We start from the raw sequence: 21804 nt of genomic DNA, 5'->3' as shown, positions 1-21804 counted from the left end.
GATAAATCTATGGTTTCTGCGCGATAACTTAAATATCTATTGTTCGATTTTAACCAAATTTTGTTTATTGATATTAATGAGATCTCCGAGTGATTTGATACTGTTGAAAATCCATCCATAACTGCAAGAGTTATGGGACTTGATAAGTAAACCTAATTATAAACAATAGTTTCAACTGTAAATAACTATTTTCTGTAATGCTGTGCAGGTGACACATCCACTCCCGTGGAATTCTTGTTTGTTTTTGTTCCTGTATGTTTGTCACATTTTGAAAGCACTTAGAAGGTTCTCTCATTGAGTATTAAGGGAGGTAACTGCTTTATAATATATATTAGGAAAGATATCAATGGAGTTAATTCAAGGGAGATAATTTATTTTCTCTTTTGACAAGCATTATTTGTAGATTATAGTTACAAACATCAGAGAATTTATAACTGCAAAAGTCTAATGTTCTGTTATTGATCAAAATTTATCAATTCTTAAATCTTTCCTCTGAATGTGACATTATCTTTTCTTTTCAGTACTTGATCTTTTGTGATATATGAATATAATTTAAGAGACTTTATAATCCCAGGTTTGATGAGGCATTGCTAATTTCTAGAAAACAAAAAAATAATGCTGTTGAGAAAAGGAAGTATTTAATTATCAAAACCCCACTATTACCTTTGTGAATGCAGTTATAAGTTCATACATTTAATGTTGAGCACACAGGAATTCAGTCATATTTAATTTGGATTCACTAGATATAAGCCAATAACTGCAGGGAAAGCAGTTTAAGGTTAAATAAGAATATCATAATACTGTATTTCACCCAATAATACCCCCTCATTCTAATAACCCCCCTCATTCTAATAAACCACCCTCATTCTAATAAACCGCCTCACTCTAATAAACCCCCTCACTCTAATAAGCCCTCAATTATAGTTTATTTGAGTTTTACAGCCCTTCGACAGCTGAGGTCATTTAGGGGCAAACCACAGGTCATGCATTAGACATACTTTTCCCGAAATGTCATAGACTCCAAATTAAATGAAACTGAAAATATGAAAGTTATTTTTTATTAATGTATCGTATTTGACCCACTAAGTGCCAATGGCGGTTATTGGGCTGAATATGTATGCAATTTAAGAGACGTTAACTCTGAAAGTTTGTCAATAGTTTACATATAAAATTAATTTCATAATGATTAAGTAATAAGTACATCAAAACCTGACTCACTAGAAATTTTGATAAGTACAGGACATCACCTCTCCATGAAGATTATAATTGCCATGTTTCCTGTACTAAAGTGTGTGATTCTTATATTATTCTGATGTTGTTTAGTCACCAGTAAAACTGTTGTTGTAAACAATTCATTGTACTTTCTAAAACTCATTACAATTACTAAATTATTACAGTTTTAACTCATTGACCCCTAACTCATTGACCTCTAACTCATTGACCCCTTACTCATTGACCCCTAACTCACTGACCCCTAACTCATTGACCCCTAACTCACTGACCCCTAACTCACTGACCCCTAACTCATTGACCCCTAACTCACTGACCCCTTACTCATTGACCCCTAACTCATTGACCCCTTACTCATTGACCCCAAACTTATTTACCCCCAAGTCATTTACTCCTAACTCATTGACCCCTAACTCATTGACCCCTTACTCACTGACCCCTAACTCATTGACCCCTAACTCATTGACCCCTAACTCATTGACCCCTAACTCATTGACCCCTAACTCATTGACCCCTAACTCACTGACCCCTAACTCACTGACCCCTAACTCATTGACCCCTAACTCATTGACCCCTAACTCATTGACCCCTAACTCATTGACCCCTAACTCATTGACCCCTAACTCATTGACCCCTTACTCATTGACCCCTAACTCATAGACCTCTAATCTCATTGACCCCTAACTCATTGACTCCTAACTCATTGACCCCTAACTCACTGACCCCTAACTCACTGACCCCTAACTCACTGACCCCTAACTCACTGACCCCTAACTCACTGACCCCTAACTCACTGACCCCTAACTCACTGACCCCTAACTCATTGACCCCTAACTCACTGACCCCTAACTCATTGACCCCTTACTCATTGACCCCTAAAAATTCATAATCAACACTAACAGCCTTTGAGGAGTCCAGGTATTAATTAGAGGGTCACACATGAGTGGCTTTGTAATTGTGTTGATATTTTGTGCTCAGTGTAGTCACTGCCTTTAAGGCAAATAGAGGGTCACACATGAGTGGCTTTGTAATTGTGTTGATATTTTGTGCTCAGTGTAGTCACTGCCTTTAAGGCAAATAGAGGGTCACACATGAGTGGCTTTGTAAATAAAATTCTTCATAGAAAGTTTATCTGATATCGGTATAACTGCCACAGGCTTTAACGATGGATTCAAGATATCAAATGACCAGGAAAAAGTCTAAAGCAAGCATAAATTAATTCTGGAGGGGGGTCAAAATTAGGAACTCCTATTTTCCTATTTAAGTTATCATGAAATAAGTTTGTTTAGAGTTAAAAATTGTTTACAGATATAACCTACAAATTGTTTACAGATATAACCTACAAATTGTTTACAGATAACCTACAAATTGTTTACAGATATAACCTACAAATTGTTTACAGATATAACCTACAAATTGTTTACAGATAACCTACAAATTGTTTACAGATATAACCTACAAATTGTTTACAGATATAACCTACAAATTGTGTACAGATATAACCTACAAATTGTTTACAGGTATAACTTGCAAATCATCTTTTTTTTTGTACAAAATTATTTCAATTGTCTTTGAAACATTTCTTACATATGTTTCTTTCTGTTACAGGCGTTAGAAACACAAATATTACTGGACTTTGATCCACCGTCGAAACCAGACGTCGTGACAATAACGCAGACGGCTAACAACGCTATCAATATTCCTAAACTTCCAGCTCTCGTAGACAGTACGTATTCATGGTTATGTATATTATATATAGCTCACTTCACTCATTATTTAGCCTTTGGTATACTGAGGTTTACATATACCTGAAGAAACTTAATAAAATGTTGTCTGCATTATCATTTCGCTTTGAGGGCAAAGCAAATGCAATGTCTTAAAAACAAATAATTATATCCTCTTGGATGTGAAAAAATGATTTTTATAGGGAGGGGGATATTCTTACCTATGTCCAGTCCTACCCAGAGCCATAAAAAACAAGTGCTCCTCTAAAATGTACTAGTCCGAATGGCATTTTCACTTGCCCTCAAGACAATTAATACTGTATAGCTACTGATTTTTGCAGGGTTTATATTTTGGCGATTTTGCGGCATTGTGTAAGTGTGCTATGTTCGCTAAAATTTGATCCACAAAATTATGAGAAATGGTTGAAAGATATCTACTCTTAAATCAGTATCGCGGAAATTTAAAATCGCTTACATATGATTTTCTCGATTTTAAATAATTTTTAGAATAAATTTTTACTCATCCAATGGACAAGTGTGCTTTCAACATTTACTTGTCCTGCGGCCAAATCCACTGGTCTTGGCAAGCGGACGAGTACATTCACAGGTCTTGGTGAGCGGATGAGTACATTCACAGGTCTTGGCGAGCGGACAAGTACATTCAGCCCTGCTACCCCATCTTGTCCTACATACACTTGTCCTATCCCATGCTAAACTGTACAGTCTTCATTTCATCAAAATAAGGGCCTAGATTTAAAAATCTGACATTCTTTTCTTTTTAAATCTAATTTATGATAGTTTAATGTTACCGTCCATCTGACATTTTTTTTATGAGATTTTGTCATGATTATTGTATAAGGATATAAAATTACTAGGTAACAAATTAAATGAACCAGCTGTATCATCATAGTTTCTAATTTTAGATAGCCAAATGTTTTAGTCACTTTTTAAGAGTCAATATGAAAATTGACAGAAAGCTGCAAGTAAAACTAAGTACAAAACACTGTAAGAAAGCTTTTGTTTACTTATCATCACAGCTGTGATCCTCTAGCCCAGTTTGTGATGTTGTCAATTGTTTGTGGTTAATTTTGTAATCATCGCTATCCTTATGTTTTGTGATGCTTACCTATAAGTTAAAGTATATACGTAGCTTTGAAATGGTATCAGCTTATGATTTGGTACTGACTGACACAGGAACATCTCTGACCAGTTAGCATATGTTATGATGTGTATTATTCGTTCCAGTCTAATTAAAATCCAGATCTGCATTCTCACTTCATTTGATAGGATCAGACAACATGTTCTGATATTTACATTTTCAGTGCAGCCCTTTATGTAACCTTACCTAGCTAGAGCAGGTGGCATTCATCAGACTTTGAATTGTCATGCGCTTATTATGGCGTCATTATCATTGTGACGTACACAATTCTTGTGCCATCAATCACGGAAGATGGCTGTTACAATGGCTGTTCCGTCTTTGGTGATAATGAATTCTTTATTCATTATAGATACCAAACCTCTCAGGATTTCATCATAAATTGTTATCAAATATAGAATAAGGAAAAACAGTGTGCTTCATAGAATTTGCCAACTGAAAGATGTTCAGTACTTTATTTGACTTTTTAGGTCATCTGACCGAAGGTCAGGATGACCTATTGTCATCGTGTTTCGTCCGCCGTCGTGCGCCGTGCGCCGTCAGCCGTGCACCGTGCGTAATGCGTCGTGCGTAAGACTATTTATACAAAAGCCTACTCCTCCTTAACCCTTGGGCGGATTACATCCATATTTGATGTGAAACATCATTGTGGAAGGACAATCATATTTTATATAAATGAGCTTGGTCCGACCCCTAGGGGCTGAGGGGTGGGGCCCCAAAAGGGCAAATTTTCTTATTTTAAGCTTTAAAATCCTACTCCTCCTTCATCCTTGGGTTGATTTCATCCACATTTGGTGTGAAACATCATTATTCATTAGGGAAGGACAGTCATATTTTATATAAAAGAGTCTGGTTCGACCCCTAGGGGCTGAGGGGTGGGGCTCCAAAAGGGCAGATTTTCTTAATTTTAGCTTTAAAATCCTACTCCTCCTTCATCCTTGGATGGATTTCATCCATATTTGGTGTGAAACATCATTGGGGAAGGACAATCATATTTTATATAAATGAGCTTTGTCCGACCCCTTGGGGCTCAGGGGCGGGGCCCCAAAAGGGCAAATTTTCTTATTTTAAGCTTTAAAATCCTACTCCTCCTTCATTCTTGGGTTGATTTCATTCATATTTGGTGTGAAACATCATTGGGGAAGGACAATCATATTTTATATAAATGAGCTTTGTCCGACCCCTATGGGCTGAGAGGTGGGGCCCCAAAAGGGCAAATTTTCTTAATTTTAGCTTTAATATCCTACTCCTCCTTCATCCTTGGATGGTTTTATCCATATTTGGTGTGAAACATCATTGGGGAAGGACAATCATATTTTATATAAATGAGCTTTGTCCGACCCCTTGGGGCTCAGGGGCGGGGCCCCAAAAGGGCAAATTTTCTTAATTTTAGCTTTAATATCCTACTCCTCCTTCATCCTTGGATGGTTTTATCCATATTTGGTGTGAAACATCATTGGGGAAGGACAATCATATTTTATATAAATGAGCTTTGTCCGACCCCTTGGGGCTAAGGGGCGGGGCCCCAAAAGGGCAAATTTTCTTATTTTAAGCTTTAAAATCCTACTCCTCCTTCATCCTTGGGTTGATTTCATTCATATTTGGTGTGAAACATCATTGGGGAAGGACAATCATATTTTATATAAATGAGCTTTGTCCGACCCCTTGGGGCTCAGGGGCGGGGCCCCAAAAGGGCAAATTTTCTTATTTTAAGCTTTAAAATCCTACTCCTCCTTCATCCTTGGGTTGATTTCATTCATATTTGGTGTGAAACATCATTGGGGAAGGACAATCATATTTTATATAAATGAGCTTTGTCTGACCCCTTGGGGCTCAGGGGCGGGGCCCCAAAAGGGCAAATTTTCTTATTTTAAGCTTTAAAATCCTACTCCTCCTTCATCCTTGGGTTGATTTCATTCATATTTGGTGTGAAACATCATTGGGGAAGGACAATCATATTTTATATAAATGAGCCTGGTCCAACCCCTAGGGGAAGAGGAGCGGGGCCTCAAAAGGGGAAATTTTCTTAATTAAAGCTTTAAAATCCTACTCCTCCTTCATCCTTGGATGGATTTCATCCATATTTGGTGTGAAACATCATTGGGGACAGACAATCATATTTTATATAAATGAGCCTGGTCCGTCCCCTAGGGGCTGAGGGGTGGGGCCCCAAAAAGGTTATTTTTAGCTTTAAAATACTACTCCTTCATCCTTGGATGGATTTCATCTATATTTGCTATAAAACATCATTGGGGAAGGACAATCATATTTTATATAAATGAGCCTGGTCCGACCCCTAGGGGCTGAGGGGTGGGGCCCCAAATGGGGTAATTTTCTTAATTTTAGCTTTAAAATCCTACTCCTCCTTCATCCTTGGATGAATTTCATCCATATTTGGTGTGAAACATCATTGGGGATGGACAATAGGGAGCTTTGTTGAAATTTGGCTTTAAAATCTGACTCCTCCTTATATTAATCCTTGAATGGGTTACAACCATATATGGATGAAGGGCTAAGTTTGTTCAACAAATGACATTTACCTATTACAGAAACTTACATATTCAAGTAAGGAGTTCCTTGTATTGTTTATATTAATCGTTAACCAATACTTTATACTGTGACTTTGTTGTTTTGTGCCATGAGTCAGATGACCGTTAAGGCCCATGGGCCTCTTGTTGTCATATGTAAAAACTGAATCATTTTTTGTATGATTATATCTGTTTTTGATGTTGATTTCAATTATTTTGCCATAGGAAGAATTATATTTAAAAGATCTTTATGTAAGGACATATTCTAAATATTATCTGTAATCTTTCTCAGCGTTTCTGTGAGTCTGATATATACAAAATCTTATCTTTAATGTCTTATACTTCTTTCCATTTAATTCTTATACATGTTAACATTTTATTCATTGTTTTTCATTTTTGAAAGGGGGTACATCAAGGAGAGCTCCCTGTATAAAAATGATACAGGAATTTCTTGTTTAACAGCAATACTTAATAGGATTAACTGAATTAGACATCTCTTGTTACGGAGCTACAGCATAAAAATCATGGTGTTCTATCACACTACCATTATATACATGTAATATTTTCATATATATGTACATATAATATTTTCTTAAATGTATGTACATATCATATTTGTGAACTGGAAATTTCTGATATGAAACTTTATAAATTTAAGATACAATTTTACAATATCTTTTCTGGAATATTAAATAGAATTTAGAACCATTTAAATTTAAATTTGCAGTTCAAATACCTAATATGCCAACCTTTATTTCAAAAGTTGATTGCCAAATACTGTTTTATTCAGTATGATATACCTGTAATACAAAAGATTGGTATACAGGATTTAATAATTTTTAAGAATCTTCTTGAGTAATTTAGCCAGTAGATTTCTTTTTGCGCTTTATGTCATATTATCTTGAATTTGTTCAGATAGTTATCTTTTTGTTGTTTAATTGACTTATTTTAGATGTGTAAAATACTGACAAAGTATTGTTCTAATTTTTTTTATGCTTCTGAACTAACTTAAACATATATTGTACAGATAAATATAACTGTTGATTAATCTCTATGTGCCCTGCAAATAAAACCTTTCATTTATGCTTAGATTTCCTCCTGTTTGTAAACAACTAACAAATTTTTATTATAAGTCCAGTATATTTTCTATTGTGCTGTCCTATTTTGTTGATTTGGGTGTCACCAGCAACACCAAAGATATGTTTGATAACACTGTAATACTTAAGAGAATCTGATTTGAATTGTTGCATTGTTTTAATTTCTTGAATAATAGATAATGGTTAAAATACATGACCAGAATTTTAATTTTAATAATAGTCTCACACTAGTCATGTCATGTAATAAAAAAGGCTAAAACCATTAATATGAAGCACAAGTTGTCAGAAGATCAAGAAAGATATGGCTCAGTTTAAGTAACGATTACTCTGTTTGTTTTTCCATTATTATCCACAACAATTCTGTCTCTCACAAAGTTGTATCATCTTACCTGAATAGAAGAAATAAGACCTAAATCATCCATACATGTGGCAGTGCCTTAATTCTGTTAAGATATTTCCATTACATCATTAATTACCATAACAACAGTGACTAGTGTATTACCATAACAACAGTGACTAGTGTATTACCATAACAACAGTGACTACTGTATTACCATAACAACAGTGACTACTGTATTACCATAACAACATTGACTACTGTATTACCATAACAACAGTGACTAGTGTATTACCATAACAACAGTGATTACTGTATTACCATAACAACAGTGACTACTGTATTACCATAACAACAGTGACTAGTGTATTACCATAACAACAGTGATTACTGTATTACCATAACAACATTGACTACTGTATTACCATAACAACATTGACTACTGTATTACCATAACAACATTGACTACTGTATTACCATAACAACATTGACTACTGTATTACCATAACAACATTGACTACTGTATTACCATAACAACAGTGACTACTGTATTACCATAACAACAGTGACTAGTGTATTACCATAACAACAGTGATTACTATATTACCATAACAACATTGACTACTGTATTACCATAACAACAGTGATTACTGTATTACCATAACAACATTGACTACTGTATTACCATAACAACAGTGACTACTGTATTACCATAACAACAGTGACTACTGTATTACCATAACAACAGTGACTAGTGTATTACCATAACAACAGTGATTACTGTATTACCATAACAACAGTGACTACTGTATTACCATAACAACAGTGACTACTGTATTACCATAACAACAGTGACTACTGTATTACCATAACAACAGTGACTACTGTATTACCATAACAACATTGACTACTGTATTACCATAACAACATTGACTACTGTATTACCATAACAACAGTGACTACTGTATTACCATAACAACAGTGACTACTGTATTACCATAACAACATTGACTACTGTATTACCATAACAACAGTGACTACTGTATTACCATAACAACAGTGACTACTGTATTACCATAACAACAGTGACTACTGTATTACCATAACAATAGTGACTACTGTATTACCATAACAACAGTGACTAGTGTATTACCATAACAACAGTGATTACTGTATTACCATAACAACAGTGATTACTGTATTACCATAACAACATTGACTACTGTATTACCATAACAACAGTGACTACTGTATTACCATAACAACAGTGACTACTGTATTACCATAACAACAGTGACTAGTGTATTACCATAACAACAGTGATTACTGTATTACCATAACAACAGTGACTACTGTATTACCATAACAACAGTGACTACTGTATTACCATAACAACAGTGACTACTGTATTACCATAACAACAGTGACTACTGTATTACCATAACAACATTGACTACTGTATTACCATAACAACATTGACTACTGTATTACCATAACAACAGTGACTACTGTATTACCATAACAACAGTGACTACTGTATTACCATAACAACAGTGACTAGTGTATTACCATAACAACAGTGATTACTGTATTACCATAACAACAGTGACTACTGTTTTACCATAACAACAGTGACTACTGTATTACCATAACAACAGTGACTACTGTATTACCATAACAACAGTGACTACTGTATTACCATAACAACAGTGACTAGTGTATTACCATAACAACAGTGACTACTGTATTACCATAACAACAGTGACTAGTGTATTACCATAACAACAGTGACTACTGTACAGTAGTTTTTATGTGTTCTTCAGTTTGGTTTGTTTAAGTCCACGTCTTACTGACAGTCAGGGTCATTTAAGATATACCAGGTATATATGGTGGAAGAAAGCTGGAGTACCTGGATAAAAATAAAATACCACCAGCCAAAAGCCTGTGTACCCAGCAACTAAAAGATTCGAACTCGTGACCCAGAGGTGGAGAACTTGTGGTAATACGTTGGGACATACAAACCACCCAGCCTTTGTGGCCCCTTCACATGTTCACACAGTTATAATCCGTTACCAGACATCATACCTATACTTACATACCTAGACCAGCCCTCGTCTACCACTACCCCGGTAGGATTTATCACTGTATCCTAATGCTGTATAACTTTTATTACAGCACTGAAACAGCCTGTACCAGAGAAAGAGATCTTCCCAAAATACATCCTTGATTTCGAGGCCAAAATGAAGAGCTACCATAAGATGCAGTTAAACCAACAACTGGTAAATAAAAATTCTTTATTCTGCGGTTAATTTGATTATGAGTTTAATAATAATGGTAATATAACGAGGGTATCGGCATTTATAGCTCTAATGGCAAAGCCTTTACGTCTAAGTTCAACCTTCTATACCTTACCTACAGCAGCCATTGCATACATGACAAAAAATCATTATTCTAGGAACGTATAATACATTTAAGTGTAAGCTTCGATTTTTACTGATGATTTAGTATTGGTTTTACATATGTATGTACAGATTAGATGAATGCATGTACTTATCATAATCAAACGTTATAATTATATTTATAGCCAGAAAATAAACAAGCAGATATATTTTAACAGGGAGGAGGTTTGAAGGGTAAACTTGGTGCAGGAGGAGCAGGTCGAACCAGCCTACAGAACATCGGCCTACAGCTCGGTCAACACGCTCTAAAGTCACCGCCGAAAGCTCTCAACAAATCCCTCAAGGTGCCAGGTGGCCGGAAACCCGGGTCTCGGAGGACTTCAGTATCCATCTCCGAAATGTCCTAACCTCAGATATATTCCAATCACCCCTGTAGACACATATAAACTGTTCTAATTCAAAGTCTGGCAGAGTGCATTATGAAAATTCGGGGGTGAACTGAGTTAAGTACAGTTCCAATCCTGGACATATTCTGAGGGCAGTGACTATAATAAACAATCATGAATATCTCAAAGTGCTGTAAAGTTTACCAAACTTACTGATGCTGATCTGAATACAGTACTACTTAACTTATGTACTTTGTGACGATGTCTTGATAATTAATATAAAACCTAAACTGTTTATTTCCAAGAAATGGTGTAAGTATCACAGAGTTATCTCCCTTGTTGGTAGATACTGATGAGCAAAAGTTACATGATTTTCTCAGAAGAAAAACAAGGTTACAATAATAAAACATAACGTAACATACAGCACCTACCACAAGGGCAGATAACTCTGTAATATGTAAATCAAGAATTGAAACAAACATAATTAAGTCAATTAAGATAATAATCATGAACAAGGATTAGCAAATTTACAAACTGTTTTCCAAAATCCAAGGTCTCTTTTTTCAATACAAAAGATTTGATTATCAGTATTTAATGAAAAAGCAATTATAGAGTTGTATCCCTTGATATGTTCAGGGATTAGTAAGAGGAAGCCTTTGTGTGTTAATTAATAGTGATGTTGATCTAGGTTTATTTATTAAATCTTAATTACAGTACGACTTGTTGTGTTAATATGTAAAACACCAGCATTAAGTTACTCTATTTGTATAAAATGGTGTAATATTGAGATAAAGATTGCAATATTTTTATAACATTCCGTCCAATAATGTGTCTATAATATTAATGAACTTCATAAGTTGTTTTTTTTTTTTTTCTTTTTTTTTTGTTATCTCTGGTCTTATGTCTACCGGTAATAGAAAACCAACATTTGTCATACTGGATTCTGCTGTCTTTCCTTGCCATACATAGTACATACTATGAAGCATGGCCTATTTTGTGAAACCTCCATGTTTGACTGGCCACCAGTTTCTATGAAACATATCCCCAAGTTTTTAAACTAGGGGAGGATAATCTAGTATTAGAAAATCTACTTAGGGTCTGGTCACCAGTCTATATTGTACTCATGCAATAATATGGAATTTGTGATCGATTTAAGATATTGAACAAATTTTCCGCAATCACAAATATTGTCATAGAATGACTAACAGGTAATGCAATATTGTACACTATCTTTCAGAGCAAAATGTCTGGCACAGAAAGTGGTAGATTACGATTACTTTCTATTATTTTCAGAACATTTGTAACTGTTTGTAATAGAAAAATTACATATTGAAAATAATAATTCATTGGAAAAATGGGATTGGTAGTCATGACGTGTATAAGCATGCATACTATTTGAAGAATTCAGATTCTTGATTCTTATTTTCACAAAATTCATAATCAAGGTAAGTTCGCGAAAAGTTTTTGTCCACAAATTAATATCTTCAACAATGCTTACACAATTAAATCAAAGGTATTTTCGTTCAAATTTTGAAATGAAAATCTTAATCTCCACCAAATGGTTTTGATTTGAAACATAAATCGCCAAATAGTAGCCACGATAGAACGTTGGTTCATTGTAATGTTAAACAAGGACGGGCCCCAAGTGCCTCTTGGTTCAGTGTGTCTGTGATATTTATAAAGTAACTTTTCCATACTTTGCCATAATTTATGCATATATTTAAATATGATGCTATAAATTGTTTTTGATATGTATAGTTTTGTATATATCCTTCGTCAATGATAATCTATTTTATGAATTGTGTGAAATTCCATATTGTTACTTGTATATTTTGATGAAAGTATTTGAAATCACTGATCTGCTGATATTACAATGTTGTAAAATAATAAAAACGGACACCATGTTTTTGACTTTTAGTTGTTTTCTAAATACGTTTTATCATGATTTGTTTGATTTTATGATATGATGAAGAATTAACAAACATGTCTATATACCCAGAGTCAATGAAGAATTAACAAAAATGTCTATATACCCAGAGTCAATGAGAACTGTCTAAAAAATGAAATTCCGACCAACTTTGAGAAACTGATAAATGTAAGGAATATTTTCATTTGATACCTCAATTTCAATTGTATGTAGTTGTCCCCTCTTTTCATGAAGATTGAGTAACTAAAGGTTAATCCCATCCTTGATACTCCAGGGGTTATTATCACTTACGTTATATCCACATCTGGACTATGTCATAGTAAAACTGGAGACACCTAAAGACACAGGAAATTCTCTGTGTAATCTTCAAAAGAAGTAAACAGGCCTGTGATTGCATGTTTTTTTGTTTCTCCTGAACTGCCTCAAGTTTTAGTATGAAATAGTCCAGGGGTGGATATAACATTTAGTGATAATAACCCCTGCAGTATCTAGGAAGGGTTAATCAATGCTGAGGTCATCTGTTGCTGATAATATCAAAATCAATACAGGTTCATAAATATTTAAATCTTCTTTATTTAAATATTCAATCTTCTTTGTTTAAAGATTTTAACAAAATACATAGTAAAATAGTTTAGAGTTCATTCACTCAACAATACACATATATAGATAATATGTACCTTTCAATTACAAAGTTGTAAACATTGCATAAAATAACAAGTGAATATAGCTCCCTGAGTATTACAGAGTAGGACTAGGATAAAACTGAATGTTTATAATAAATCACCAACATTTGTAAATCACATATTTCAATATAATCATAAAAAAATCATCAATATATGTTATTAACTTGTTGCATTGTATTGTTGTTAAAAAAAATTGGCACGATTTGATTAAAATATATATATATACAACAGTTCACAATTAAATATAGAATGGTAATGGCACCTTGAACTGATTAAGACAAGGGATTCTCTCCCCTTACAAGTAAAAATTCTATTTGTGACCATTGTAAAAACTTAGCAATTGAAATCCTAAATGTGAAGAGGACCAATTTGACACAATTTTAAAAATGTTGTATAACTATATTCACTTAAATATACAACAGCACTGTGAAGTGATACTCCAGATTGTCTCCCCTTACAAGTATAATATACAACAGCACTGTGAAGTGATACTCCAGATTGTCTCCCCTTACAAGTATAATATACAACAGCTCTGTGAAGTGATACTCCAGATTGTCTCCCCTTACAAGTATAATATACAACAGCTCTGTGAAGTGATACTCCAGATTGTCTCCCCTTACAAGTATAATATACAACAGCACTGTTAAGTGATACTCCAGATTGTCTCCCCTTACAAGTATAATATACAACAGCTCTGTGAAGTGATACTCCAGATTGTCTCCCCTTACAAGTATAATATACAACAGCACTGTTAAGTGATACTCCAGATTGTCTCCCCTTACAAGTATAATATACAACAGCACTGTGAAGTGATACTCCAGATTGTCTCCCCTTACAAGTATAATATACAACAGCACTGTTAAGTGATACTCCAGATTGTCTCCTCCCCTTACAAGTATAATATACAACAGCACTGTTAAGTGATACTCCAGATTGTCTCCCCTTACAAGTATAATATACAACAGCACTGTGAAGTGATACTCCAGATTGTCTCCCCTTACAAGTATAATATACAACAGCACTGTGAAGTGATACTCCAGATTGTCTCCCCTTACAAGCAAATTCATTTTCTTGTAAAAAGTAACATTTTGAACAAACCTGTGTAAATGTGTAACATGAAAACATAAGTTAGAACTTATAAGTTGCATGCAAGTGTATCAAAATAAAGTGTTTGTCAAGGAGTTAAAAATAATTCCATATTTACTGACAACTTCATGCTTAACATAAAATACAATACATGTACATGTATACATTCAAGTTATATGGCAAGTAATAGAATGAAGTGAAGTACTTAGAATGTTTAAAGTACACATATTTTCTTATTTTTTTAGCTTTAGTCATTAATCTTCTTAATTCATTTGATAATTTTTTTTTTTTTTTCAATTTTTAGCAAATGTAGCTAAACTTGATATTTTTCGGTGTCAATTCATCCATTCATAAGTTCTGTCTGTGAACAGCAGATGTATCAGTCTCTGGTTTAATCCTCAAATAGCCCAAACATTTGGTCAAGGGCCGATTCCAAAATTAGGTAAGCCTGAAAGAAAGTAATTATGTAAGTTTGGAAAGTTATATATTTCTTCTTAATTTGAGGTGAAGGAATAACGTCAAAAGATGATATCCCACGCTAACATCATTTAGTGGAAATATTACAAAGATTTACGTTCCATCACCACTGGAGACAAAAGTCCCGCGATAAATCAGGTATCAAATGGTACGTGCTCGAATTAATCCCATTTAATGGTTTTCTTGTGATTGGTATCACCAATAAATGCAGCACAAATTATTGACGTCACAACATTGCTTTACCCATATTTTTCTCTCATATTATTATAAGTACCGCTCACTATCTAATTTTCATACCATAAGGCTTGACAGAAACATTCCTCTCCCCTAAATACATTTTAGAGACAAATCAATGAAAGGTTAGAGAAATAATCACTAGATTCCATGTTTTTACCTGGAGGTGGAGGTCCTACCCTAGAGTTGACAGCACACTCCCCATACCCCTATCTATATTTGGTGACAATAATCACTAGATTCCATACTTTACCTGGAGGTGGATGCGTTCCTTGTAATGTCCTACCCTAGAGTTGACAGAACACTCCCCCTCCCCTATCTATATTTGGTGACAATAATTGCTAGATTCCATACTTTACCTGGAGGTGGATGCGTTCCTTGTAATGTCCTACCCTAGAGTTGACAGAACACTCCCCATACCCCTATCTATATTTGGTGACAATAATTGCTAGATTCCATACTTTACCTGGAGGTGGATGCGTTCCTTGTAATGTCCTACCCTAGAGTTGACAGAAACACTCCCCCTCCCCTATCTATATTTGGTGACAATAATTGCTAGATTCCATACTTTACCGGGAGGTGGACGCGTTCCTTGTAATGTCCTACTCTAGAGTTGACAGAACACTCCCCATACCCCTATCTATATTTGGTGACAATAATCACTAGATTCCATACTTTACCTGGAGGTGGATGCGTTCCTTGTAATGTCCTACCCTAGAGTTGACAGAACACTCCCCATACCCCTATCTATATTTGGTGACAATAATTGCTAGATTCCATACTTTACCTGGAGGTGGACGCGTTCCTTGTAATGTCCTACCCTAGAGTTGACAAAACTCCCCATACCCCTATCTATATTTGGTGACAATAATTGCTAGATTCCATACTTTACCTGGAGGTGGACGCGTTCCTTGTAATGTCCTACCCTAGAGTTGACAGCACTCCCCATACCCCTATCTATATTTGGTGACAATAATTGCTAGATTCCATACTTTACCTGGAGTGGTTGGACACGTTCCTTGTACTGTACTACTTTACCTGGAGGTTTGTCTCTACCTAGTGTTGACAGCACTTCCAATACCACTTATCATATAAATTTGTGGTGGTGGTTGCGTTCACCTTGTTAATGTCAGAGTAAGCACTCCCCAACGACCCCTATCTATAGTTTTGGTGACAATACAATTTGCTTGATTCCATACTTTATAGGTGGACGGTTCAGTACCTTCCCTAGAGTTAGGAGTTTCACCATACCCCTATCTATATTTGGTGACTATATATGCTAGATTCTTTACTTTACCGGGAGGTGGATGCGTTCCTTGTAGAGTTGACAGCCTTCCCCTTAACCCTATCTATATTGCTGAACAATTAATTGCTTAGATTCCTACTTTTACATGGAGGTGGTTGCGTTCCTTGTGTAATGTCCTAACCTTTGAGTTGACAGAACACTCTCCACACCCCTATCTACCCCATAACTTTTACATGTGAGGGTGGACACGCGTCCTTGTAATGTCCTTCCTAGATTGACAAGAATACTCCCCATTTCCCCTATCTTATTTGGTGACATTATTGCTAGATTACACATACTTTACCTGGAGGTGGGACGAGTTCATTTTATTGTCCTACCTAGTGTTGACTTGAGGGGAAACAACTCCCTCATACCCATATTCTATATTTGGTGACAATAATTGCTACACTTTTCATGGAGATTCCATGCTCTTCCCAAGAGTTGACGAACTTTACTCTGGAGGTGGGAGGTGTTCACGTTCCTTGTAATGTACTAAGCCCTAGAGATGTGACAGCACACTACCCCATACCCTATCTATATTTGGTGACAATAATTGCTAGATTCCTATACTTTACCTGGAGGTGGATGCGTTTTGCGCCTTGTAATGTCCTACCCTAGAGTTGACAGAAACACTCCCCATACCCCCTATCTATAGTTGTGGTGACAATAATTGCTAAATTCACTATACTTGTACCTGGAGGTGGATTGCACGTTCCTTAATGTCCTAATGTCCTAGCCCTATCTATTTTGAGTTTCCATTTACTTTACTGGACAGCTAGTTACTCGCTACCTAGAGTACCCTCCCCATATCTATATTTGGTGACAATAATTGCTTAGATTCCATATCTTTACCTGGAGGTGGAATGCGTTTCCTTGTAAGTTGTCCTACAGGCCCTAGACAATAATTTGCTTGATTCCATACTTTACCTGGAGGTGGAACACTCCCCATACGCCATTCCCCTATCTATATTTGGTGTCAAAATAATCCACTAGATTCCATTACTTTAACCGGAGGTGGATGCGTTCCTTGTAATGTCATACCCTAGAGTTGACAGCAACTTCACATACCCCCATCTTTATTTGGTGACTTATTAATTGCTAGATTCACATATTTAACATGGAGGTGGTTGCAGTTCCTTGTATTGTCCTAACCTAGAGTTGGACAGCAATACCCTTACACCTAATCTTTATTTAGTGACTATTATTTGATGTATTCCCATTACTTTATCCTGGAGGTGGATTGCGTTTCCTTCGTATTGTCCATACCCACTTAGAGTTGTCAGAACACTCCTCCCTAACCCTATTTATTTATTGGGTGACATATATTCACTTAGATTCCATACTTTACCTGGTGGTGGATTACGGGTTTTTTCCTTGTAAATGTCCTAAACTTGAGTTGACAGAAACACTTCCCCATTACCCCTATCTTTATCTCATATTGGGTGACATTAATTTGCTAGATTCCATACGTTACCTGGAGGTTGGATGCGTTCCTTGTAATGTCCTCCCTCTAGAGTTGGACTGCACTCCCCACACACCTATATATATTTAGTGGACAATAATTGCTAGATTCAATACTTTTCCTTGAGTGTGGACGCGTTAATTGTAATTGTCCTCACCTAGAGGTGACAGAACTCCCCACACCCCCTATCTATAATTTGGAGGACTTTTAATTGCTAGCATTCACACTACTGTACCCTGGAGGTGGTGGCGTTCCTTGTAATGTACCTTACTGAGTTGACAGCACTCCCCATACCCCTATCTACTATTTGGTGACCAATAATTGCTATGATTCCATACTTTACCTGGTGGTGGATGCGTTCCTTGTAATGTCTACCCTAGAGTTGACAGCACTCCCCATACCCCTATCTATATTGGGTGACAATTAATTGCTTAGATTCACCTTTCTTTAACTGGAGGTGGGAAACGGTTTCCTTGTAATGTCATACCCTAGACTTGACAGCATACTCCCCATACCACTATCTATATTAGGTGACAATAATTGCTAGATTCCTTACCTTTTACCTGGAGTTGATTGCGTTCCTGTTTATGTCCTACCATACGAGTTGTCAACACTCCCATTACCCTATTGTATATTGGTGAAAATAATTGCTAGATTCCATCTTGTAACTGGTGGTGGACACGTTCCTTGTAGAGTTGACATGCACTCCACATACCCTTTCTATATTGCTGACAATATTGCTATTTTCCATACTTTACTGGAGGTGGGGGGACGCGTTCCTTGTAATGTCCTAACCCTAGTGTTGGACAGCTACTCCCCATTACCCCTATCTATATTTGGTGACAATGTATCACTAGTTTCCATACTTTACCTGGAGGGTGGGATCGTTCAGTGGGTAATGTCCCTTCCCAAGAGTTGACAGCACTCCCATACCCCTTCATATTTTTGGTGGACAATGAATTGCTAGATTCATACTTTACCTGGAGGTGATGCGTTCCTTGGAAAATCAATACACTAGAGTGGACAGCACTCCCCATACCCTATCTAATTTGGTGAACAATACATTGACTAAGAGTCCATTCATTTACATCGGAGGTGGATCCCGTTTCCTTGTAATGTACCTACCCTTGAGGTTGACAGTAACCCACACCCCTATATATTGGTGACAATACTTGCTAGTTTCCATACTTTACCTGGAGGTGGAGGACGAGTTCCGTGTAATGTATACCCTAGAGTTGACAGCACTCCACATAACCCTATCTATATTTGGTGACAATACATCACTTAGATTCCATTCTTTACCCTGGAGGTGGATGGCGTTCACTTTTTAATGTACTACACTATGAGTTGGACAGAAACACTCCCCCATACCCCTATCTATATTTGGTGGACAAATAATTTGCTAGATTCCATACTTTACCTGGTGGTGGATGCGTTACCTTGTAATGTCTACCACTTATGAGTTGACAGAACACTCCCCACACCCCTATCTTTATTTGGTGGACAAATAATTGACTTGATTCCATTAATTTACTTTGAGGTGGACGCTCGTTCTTTGTAATTTCCTTCCCTAGACGTTGACCAGGGAATACTCCCCACACCCCTATCTATATTTGGTGACTAATTAATTGCTTAGATTTTCCATTACTTTACCTGGAGTGGACGCGTTCCGTGTAAGGTCCTTACCTAGAGTTGATGAGAACACTCCCCACACCCCTATCCTATATTTGGTGCACAATAATACATAGATTCCACATACTTTACAATGGAGATGGATCGTTCCTTGGTAATGTCCTTCCAAGAGTTTACAGCATTCACCATACACCTATGTATATTTGCTGACAATAATTGCTTGGAATTCCTTACTTTACATGGAGGTGGATTGCCGTTCCTTGTTTTGTATGATCCTTCCCTAGAGTTGGACAGCACTTCCCCCTACCCCTATCTATATTTGGTGACATAATTGCTAGATTCATTATTACTTGGTGATGGATCGGCGTCACTTGTAATGTCTCCTCCTACACTAGAGTTGACAGCACTCCCCACCACCCAATCCATATTGGTGACAATAATTGCTAGATTCCAATACTTTACCTAGAGGGTAGACGCGTTCCTTGTAATGTCCTACCCTAGTGTTGACAGCGACTCCCCATACCCTATCTATATTTGGTGACATAATTGCTAGATTTCCATACTTTAACTGGTGGTGGTTGCGTCCATTATAATGTCCTAATCCTAGTGTTGACAACCACTTCCCCTTAACCCCCCTATCGATATTTCGGTGACATAATAAATTGATAGTTTCCATTACTTTACATTGGGGTGGGACACGTCCTTGTAGAAGTTGACAGGCACTCCCCCAATACCCCTATCTATATTTGCTGACATATTGCTAGATTCCATTACTTTACCTGGAGGTGGATGCGTTACTTGTATTGTCCCTAACCTATGATTTTGACGAAGAACACTCCCCACAACACCTATTTATATTTTGGTGACAATTACATTGATTCCTTTACTTTACCTGGAGGTGGACGGTTCCCTTGTAAGTCCTTCTAGAGTTGACAGGAATTACTCCCCATTCCCCTATCTATATTTGGTGTCAATAATTGCTAGATTCCATTACTTTACATGGTGGGTGGACGCGTTCCTTGTAATGCCTACTAGAGTGGACAGCACTTACCCCTTCTCCTCCCTTTCTATATTGGTGGACAATAATTGCTAGATTCCATACTTTAACCTGGAGGATGGACGCGTTCCTTGTAATGTCTTCCACTAGAGGTTTACAGCTATACCACATAACCCGATCTTATATTTGGTGACTATGTAATTGCTAGATTCCATACGTTACTGGGAAAAGGTTGGTATACGTTCATTGTAAATGTCCCTACCCTAGAGTTGACAGCAACTCCCCACACCCTATCTATTATTTAGTGGACAATTTAAATGATAGATTCCATACTTTACCTGGATGGTGGATGCGGTCCTTGTAAATGTCCTTTACCTAGAGTGACAGATAAACTCCATCCCCTATCTATATTTGGGTGACAATAATCAATAGATTCCTCTTTACTGGACGGGGGATGCGTTCCTTGTAATGCTCCTACACTAGAGTTGACCAGAAAAACCACTCACCATACCCCTATCTATATTTAGGTGACAATAATTGCTAGATTCATACTTTTAACTGGAGGGTTGGATGGCCGTTCCTTGTAATGTCCTTCCCTAGAGTTGACTGCCATCCCCATTACACCTATCTATATTTGGTGACAATAATTGCTTAATTCCATACTTTACCTTGAGGTGGAACGCGTTCCTTGTATGTCCTATAACCTATGAGTTGGACAGCCTCCCCATCCCCTCTATCTATATTTGGTGACAATAAATCATAGATTCCATAATTTACCTGGAGGCTGGATTGCGTTCATATGTATATGTCCTTTACCCTAAGCAGTTGGACAGCACTCTCCCCATTAACCCTTTTTATATTTGGTGTACTATAAATTGCTAGATTCCAATCCTTTACCTTGAGCGTGGTTGCGTTACTTTGTAACTGGTACCTACCATAGGAGTTGACAGCCACTCACCCATAACCCCTATCTTTATTTTGCTGACATTAATTGCTAGATTTCCTTTAATTTACCATGGACGGTGGAATAGCGTTCCTTGTAACGGTACTAACATAGAGTTGACAGCACCTCCCCATACCCTATCTATATGTGGTGACAATAATTGCTAGATTCCATACTTTACCTGGAGGTGGATGCGTTCCTTTTAATGTCCTACCCTAGAG

General features: G+C 36.5%; 2 protein-coding genes across 10 annotated transcripts in view; one reads left to right on the top strand and one right to left on the bottom strand.

Annotated features, from left to right (window-relative positions):
* The window catches only part of LOC138305563 (cilia- and flagella-associated protein 337-like), a 94072-nt gene extending 81311 nt beyond the window's left edge, over positions 1 to 12761 (top strand). For 6 of the 9 annotated variants that reach the window (XM_069245868.1, XM_069245865.1, XM_069245862.1 and 3 more), the window contains 4 exons: positions 2839 to 2956; positions 6864 to 6890; positions 10248 to 10351; positions 10690 to 12761. In XM_069245868.1, coding sequence (XP_069101969.1) covers positions 2839 to 2956; positions 6864 to 6890; positions 10248 to 10351; positions 10690 to 10878 — 438 coding nt within the window. In that variant the 3' untranslated portion in view covers positions 10879 to 12761. The remainder of the gene's footprint in view (positions 1 to 2838; positions 2957 to 6863; positions 6891 to 10247; positions 10352 to 10689) is intronic. The other 3 variants (XM_069245869.1, XM_069245864.1, XM_069245861.1) reach the window with 1 other exon arrangement.
* Positions 12762 to 13339: 578 nt separating this feature from the next.
* The window catches only part of LOC138305937 (MYCBP-associated protein-like), a 37956-nt gene continuing 29491 nt past the window's right edge, over positions 13340 to 21804 (bottom strand). Inside the window, exon 21 of the mRNA XM_069246236.1 lies at positions 13340 to 15001. Coding sequence (XP_069102337.1) covers positions 14945 to 15001 — 57 coding nt within the window. The 3' untranslated portion in view covers positions 13340 to 14944. The remainder of the gene's footprint in view (positions 15002 to 21804) is intronic.

The sequence above is a fragment of the Argopecten irradians genome, chromosome 13 (genome assembly GCF_041381155.1).
Source record: "Argopecten irradians isolate NY chromosome 13, Ai_NY, whole genome shotgun sequence".
Classification (NCBI taxonomy): Eukaryota; Metazoa; Mollusca; class Bivalvia; order Pectinida; family Pectinidae; genus Argopecten; species Argopecten irradians.
The sequence above is the reverse complement of the archived record's forward strand: the minus strand, read 5'-3'. Positions and strand labels throughout refer to the sequence as shown.